The sequence below is a fragment of the Ostrinia furnacalis genome, unplaced genomic scaffold, assembly GCF_004193835.3.
Source record: "Ostrinia furnacalis isolate ACB-3 unplaced genomic scaffold, ASM419383v2 OfSCF6657, whole genome shotgun sequence".
Classification (NCBI taxonomy): Eukaryota; Metazoa; Arthropoda; class Insecta; order Lepidoptera; family Crambidae; genus Ostrinia; species Ostrinia furnacalis.
Window position 1 is genome coordinate 1,018,458 of NW_021136896.1, and position 7,695 is coordinate 1,026,152.

At 34.9% G+C, this 7,695-nt stretch overlaps 1 protein-coding gene across 1 annotated transcript; it reads left to right on the plus strand.

Moving 5' to 3' along the window:
• Positions 1-1,169: 1,169 nt before the first annotated feature.
• Positions 1,170-5,501, plus strand: LOC114362647 (putative phosphatidate phosphatase). The gene is made up of 3 exons (XM_028318120.1): positions 1,170-1,382; positions 1,933-2,109; positions 3,673-5,501. The coding sequence occupies exons 1-3, from the start codon at positions 1,170-1,172 to the stop codon at positions 3,790-3,792; spliced, it is 510 nt and encodes a 169-aa protein (XP_028173921.1). The 3' UTR covers positions 3,793-5,501.
• The last annotated feature ends 2,194 nt before the right edge of the window (positions 5,502-7,695 follow it).

The window sequence follows — 7,695 nt, forward strand, 5'->3', positions numbered from 1 at the left end:
AAGCATTTTATCAGACCGGGGTCCATAATCGTGTTAGTAACAATGTTTATTGTTCCCACAGACTTATTATTATATCTAGACACCAACCATTAAAAAAATACAATAATGCAAATTGTAGAGTTTAGAATACTATGTTCCAGTGCATAAATCTTTCTTGTAAGCTATTTTATCATTTTATTGCTACTTTAGTAAGAATTGAAGATTTTCCTTCTTTAGTTCATTAGAGCACCTTCATCTTGTTTGATTAACGGTCGTATCTGAGGTAATATTTTTTTTTGTCGCAATTCGTAGAACTGCTTTGTTTTGTGTTCAGATTTTTTGATACTGTCAAGGACATTTAAGATAGGGAAAAACTTTTTTGGTTTATGTGGCAAATAGCATATAATCAAGATATCGATTTCATTGTTTAGTTGTGAAATATTCAAAGATTTGAGTCCTCATTCCGTATTGTGAAATTAGTTTTGTACCTATTATTTGTTGGAAAATGCTTTTATTGCGATGATCCAGACACCTATCTAAAAAGTACTTAACATCAGCCGAATAACAATAGAGAATTGAATTTGAATTTGACTCTTACACTTTCTATTTGGCTTCTTAACCTCATGTGTTCTTTGATCTATCTTACATATCTAATCTCGAAATATTTTCTCTTGAACCCCTATCCCTGTATTCATGATACCGAGGCTCAACAAACTGGCCCCGCTTATTAAAAGTGAAACTTAATTGAATATGCAAAAAGACTTGAAAAGTTACGACGTTGACAGAACAGGTCTTGCTGGGGCCATCAGTCAAATGATTGTTTTTAACGAAAGGGTATTAATTGGCAGACAATTTGCAGGCCCATCACTCGTAAGTGGGTGCTCGTTGTCTGTCGAGACTTAAATGACGAAATTTGCATGGTATGATACCGTTATTTTAACGGTAATGCCAAGTTTGAGACAGTTGAAATACCCAAATTGTGAAAAATTTATATTTTCATTTAGTAATTTTAAACGTGAAAAAATCCCATTACAACTCCTGAATGTAATGTTTTGGACATGTGCCTTTGTTGCACCAAATGTGCGAAATATAATTCCATGGTTTGATTTTATAGCTAGATCGTATACACGAGTAAAAATAGTAAATAGGAATAATATAATTTATATTATATCATTCAGAATTTGATAATCATGTTTACTATACAAATACATAATTTCAATATTTTTGTCTCCTTGTTACAGGTGTGCAAGCCGAACATCGATTGCAACTCAGTGGACAACAGATGGCGGTATATCGAAGTGTTTGAATGTCTGAACGACGATAGGAAGCTGCTCAAAGAAATGCGGCTGTCCTTCCCTAGTGGACACTCGTCCTTCTCGGCGTATTCGATGATATATTTTGCGGTAAGTATGTTTTGATAGAAAGATTAGCAAATAAAATAGGTTTTTTCAACTTAGAGATGCTATTTAACTGTTCAACATCATCGTCATTATTTCAGCCATAGGACGTCCACTGCTGAACATAGGCCTCCCCCAATGATTTCCACAATGGCCGGTTGGTGGCGGCCTGCATCCAACATGTAACTGTTGAAGCATTCATATTCATTGGAATTTGATCCATACAACACTGGTAGAAAAAGACTCAAGCCTCGTCCTACAAAATGACATTCAGATCTAGAAGTTAATGATTTTTAAAAAACAATATTGGTAGTTTGTATTGCACAAATTACTACGAGTAGTCCCGTTAACCCTTCATGGCAATGACGATGATTGGTATATTCATTCATAACATTCGAGCTTATACATATTTTGTCCAAATATTTAAATACAACCAACAGCACATTGAATCTAAGCTTGAATTTGAGTCAAGTTTTGAGATAAAGATCGCCAAGAATCTTTCCTATCTAATTTTTCTCTCTTTTCCCACAAAAAACAACGAATTTATCATTTCCAGATGTATATCCAAAAACGTTTCACCTGGGACGGCTCGAAGCTTCTCAAGCACGCTCTCCAGCTTATGCTGTTCCTCATGCTATGGTACACCATGATGACCAGGATCTCCGACTACAAACACCATTGGAGCGACGTGCTCGCCGGGTCCAGTATTGGATTGCTGTACGCTGTAGTTGTGGTAAGTGTCTTTGACTTGCTGTATTTCAAAACACTGTTTGTAAATAACCCTCTTTTAACCGTCACGCCACTCTTGTAGCGGAGTTTTGGGTTGATACTGTGTAGGTTTGTTGTCAACACTATAAGAAGAAGAAGACCGTCACGTACTCTGCTAACAAGGACGTATGTGTCTAAATGATCATAAGTCATAAGACTTCAATCTGTTTCTCTTAAAATTGATAAGGCTTGAATTATTGTCACAGTTATTTTATAAGCCTTCTCGTTTGAAAACGTCATAATAATATGTAAAAAGTGGTAAATTATATCGTAAAATCAATTATGACTCTAATCTGTTTCGTTTCGACAGGCACTTTACAAAAGCATAGATGTATTTTTGCTTTTTTAAAAGTGTATATGCAATTAGTTATTCAATTATAAGTAATCAGTATGCAAATAGATAATCATGAAACCTAGAAGAAAGAAATACTCAGGCTACTTGATGTAATATGTATATCAATGTCGACGCAGTTACGGGAACGAGCTTGTAAAATAAACTTTAACGGGTTCGTAGTTTTCTCTTTATATTCCTTGCAACGCTACCCGCTGTGCAATGGGCATCGAACATGTTTTGTTAGTTCGGTGGCGTGTTGAATTATGCTATTTCCTTAAATTTACAAGTTACAACATTACATTAAATTAAAATTATAGTACAACGGTGTATTTTCAGTGTACACTAATAAAAGTAAAATATTGTTAGCTTTATGAATAAGTTACAACGTAAACGTAACGTAACTGCTGTAACGTTTGTTTAACGCATAGTAAGCACTGTATTTAAAATAAATTAAAATAAATGGATTAGAAACTACTTAACGCATAAAAAGTATAATACAATCGCAAGCGGTGTGTGAAAATTATAATTAAAGCATTTATAATGAATTGGGCACAGTAAATCGTTTAATGTTATTATTGATTAATTACTTGTATTACAATATTTGATCGCTCATATTATTTTGTGTCAAAAAAAATTGTGAAAAAATGTTAATTAAGCGTAAAATGTAAGGAATTGACGTGATTTTTTCGTAGCATTTATCACAGCGCTAATTAATATTTATTATTTTCATAATCTTTACTTGCTACTAGCCAAATAGGTGTAGTTACTCGTTAGGCTATGTCGCACGCAACTCGCAATCAATCTCCTTTAAAAAATTATTTAATTTCTGACCTAGAGGTTGAATGCGACCTGCAACGAATGCGTGTAAATAAAAAAAAAAAGGAAATCACAAAGGCTGTTAAAAATTGAGTGTCCACAATAACGACCTAACTTTTCCCCCTTCAGTGGAGCAAAATTAAAAAAATAAAATTAATGATCAGCAGTTGATCGACCCATAAACATGGCAAAATGTTTCAAAAATGTTATTATAGTCGGCCGATAGTTGGCCCCGATTCTAATTTTTATGAAAAATCGGCCGATCCAATGTGCGCATTTTCATACATCTCCATAATGATTAACAGCTCGACTCAACTATCGGCCAACTAAAAGTCGGTAATCTGCGCTTAGACTAAACTTTATAACTCATTGTTGCAGTTCCTCTTCGTCTCAGGGCTCCGCAAGACGCCACGATCGCGACAAAACCTGAACCACCTTGACGCCGAACTGCACGCTACCAACGGCAACACCCGCTCAGCAACTCGTGTGCAAGTCTGACATCCGACCCCCACCAGCTCCCAATCCGTCAGCGATGAGGAGCCATGACAGGAGTCACCCAACGTCACCATCTCTTGGATCTCCCACGAGTATATGGACGTGTAAAACTGATCCTGTGGTGACTTGAAGAAAGGTTGTACAAATGTAGCAGTAGCTGTAGTTCTCCAGGCAGTTAAGTGGGTTTCACACTTTAATGACAGCTCTATGAGTTATCTAGAATATGATTATTACTTGAACATATCGAGTGGAATAATTGTAATTTTACTGTTTGTTTAATGGATTGACATATCCTATGTTCAAGATGCTGGGGTCGATTTATCAAGTGTAAAATCTTTTTCTAGATGGCGTATTTTATGTATTCTATGTACCTATTTATCATAAGGAATTTCATATCACGTTTAACAGCTGCTTGTTTATTCCTGTTACGGTTCAACCCTTGTAATGAACTACTTAAAAGATGAGGTCAGTGTTAGTATTATAAGTGTGACACTAGATCTGGCGTTGACGTATCACCAGTTTCCCATATTAGCATGTTTGCATAGAAATATGTGTTTCTGACTGGTCATTGTATATAAGATGTATTCTGTTTATGCCTTATGGACTCCTGTTTGCCCTGGTGGCGTATTTATGTACAATAATTATATTCCCTGTAAATAATATTGTAAAAATCGATGAACTAATTTGTTTAGATGTTGTTAGTGAAATTATTCACTCACATTTAAATATGTATATTATTATTATTATTGGCAACTACGATGTTTTATTTGTTGATATTTACAATGGGGGCTATTGTTAGTCATTATACTCCATGTATTGACTTATATTTAAGACTCATTAAGGTTACTGAATAGTGCAATTTTGTTGTTAAACAAACGATCTAATAAGGATAGAGAATACGTTCGGGTATTAGTAGTATTATTACTAACATATTCGTGTTGTTCCTATCGCAAAAGAAATATCTCACACGATTCCTTTTCTGTTACGATATGACATTTGACATTGACATTTGTCAAGTCAAGGGTGTCCAAGTTTTGATCTTTCAATGCAATTTAAAGAAAGATCTTCAGAATCGCAAAATTGTGGAAATTCGCCACTTTACAGAATTTAACAAAGATCTTTATTAGAATAGTTACTGATCTAAATATTTTACTGATTATAACGAATGCAGTTAAGTAAGTAGCTATAGTACAAGTACCGATGCTTTTGCACACATTATTATAGTCTCTTAATTTTAATACTTCAGCTTTAGCTATTTTGGCTTAGATAAAACTGTCTGTATTATTCTTCGCACTACTTAATAATTTTATTTCATGTTCTATTCTCATTTATTTATGTTTTATTTTAAAATATTTAACTTGTATAGTAGGACAAATCTTTAGTGTAAATAAGAAACAATTCGAAATAACCGGGTATTGGCGAATTTGTGTTTGACTAAAAGTTACCAAATAAGACCCGAACGTCCCGGGTTTCAATTCCAGCTAACGTAAATTTTCTGCTCGGTATAGTTGGTGGTAGGACTTGTTTTAAGTCCACATGATTAAAGTTCAAAATATGCTGGCAACAATTATTCAACACGACACAACGATATAAATTAATACACATGATTTTCGAAATCGTGAAAAAACTCCCATTCCACCTTTCATGCAAATTAGCGCTGTGCATTGATAATGGGGTCTCATTAAAAAATTAAACGCTGTAATTCGGTTGTATTACACGTTCCAAAAATACTGCAAAAGGAACCTGTTTAATTTGGTACTTTTAATGTTTTACACAAATTCACTTTACTACACCCTCTTTATCGTTTTAATTGACTACAGTTACATTAAAACGTGTGCAGAATGAAGTACAATTATATTAAAATTAAGTTAATTAAATTAAATATAGCTTCTTGTAGTTACGGAAACATTTGAGAATTTTCAAATGCATTTAATACCACTTCTATAGGAAAGTCTGCGACGCTCATTTATTTTATTTATCGTTTAGTTATAGATCTTTTACGGTCTGAAAGACGGTGGAAGAATGTATTTTATACTGTGATATAGAGTTGTAATAGAAAGAGAATATTACATGGTACCAATTGGGCTCGTCACTTCAAGGCTCACATTCTGAAATCTTTAAAGATATATTTTTAGATGTTGTTATAGATCGTTTCATCCACGAAGACGCGCCCCACCATTCTTTCGCTAATGTTTGAGCGTTGTCGGTACACGCTAAATCATCCATGAGTGCACACGCACACTACAATAATGACGCTCGGATTGCTCGGATCAAACTCCACGCACCCCGCGCTTCCCTCGACCAAAAATTGGTGGGCGCGTCTTCGTGGATGAAACGATCTTTAAGACATGTTATCTCACCAAGTTAAAGGTTACCTTTGTCGTGTCAAAATGACGTTTAGCAGTTTTTAATATGATGTCTGCTGTACTATTGACAACAAAAACCCTTTATTGCAAGTGGATAAGGTTTAATATTTAACAGGAGACTCGTATGAACATTTGTCACAGTGTTTTGTTTTCTACTGTCAAATGCTAAAATGCCAATGACAGAAAGAGTTTAACCATTAATTTGCTAAAGTATAAAAGATTTCAGTATGTCAATCTTGGTGTATAGTTTTAGGATCAATTTCATAGGTGCTAGTTAAGTGTAACTTATAGTTTTAGAATAGATCTTTTACTTCTATGTGGCACGTTATGTGTTAGGTTTTAAATGTTCTATATTTTAAATTGTAATGTATAAAGTTATTTAAAATGTTGCTAAAAGAAAAGAAAAGACAACTGGGGGAGGTATATTTGGAACAATCGAATCGTTTCTTTAATTTTATTAGTGCATGGAAACAAATCATGTGCAGAAATGTTTTCTAATACTCTCAATTTCACATTTAACTGAACTAAATCTTTAATCTGTTTTCGTTTCACACTGAAAAATTTAAAGTTATAATATGTCTAGCACTTAACTTAGCCAGTGCCTGAGGTATGTCAACGGCACGGGACTGGGAGGATGAGATGTCAATGAGACTTCAAATATGCTTCAGAGGTGGAATTGTGTAAAGCGATCGTAATCATTTGACAGTTCATAACGTACGTTAAAGTCAGATAAACAAAGCGTTTGACAGAATAATCGTACGTTATGAACTGTCAAATGATTACGATTGCTTTACACAATGAGGGCTATCGTTTTAGCGCTCACCAGTTAGCGCCACTGTAGAGTAAGGTCCTGTCACTTGCTAGTAGCGAAGACAGTGGCACCAACTGGTGAGCGCGAAAGTGGTAGGAGGACTATCGCATTTGCACTCATCAAGATGGCGCCACTGTAGAGTAAGATCCTGTCAATCGCCAGGGGTGCCAACTGTTAAGTTTATAAACGATAGCCCTCATTCCACCTCTGATTTGTATGCTGTGTCACGTCGTAACATATCAATGTCACCCCTCCCGTGCCGCTCCCATAACTCAGGCACTGACTTAAGTTAAGTGTTGGACCTATGATAAATCAAATACTTTTTCATTTCCCATGCAACTCTGCAATTTCGGTTTCGAGTGTTTCAAAAATACGTCTCTCAGTTGTAAAGATTGAAGTGCAAATGTTATTATGCAATTTTATTGTTATCTCAGTCTATCTCATTATCTCATTGGTTAAACAGGGCTCTCTTACAGGTCATTATTATTTATCATTACCCCTTATTCTGGCTAAAAAAATGTCATTGGGTTTTCAACCGTATCTTTATGGCATAAAGTTCAAATTGATGTGGACTCTATATAACCAGTGCGCAGGATAAGTATTTGTTCATGAAATATTATTTCTTCGATTATGGCGTACCTATATGTTCTCGTATGAGTAACTCGGACAAATATGACAATGAGGGTTCGCGTTTGAAAAATCCGCCAGATGGCAATACGTAGACGCGAG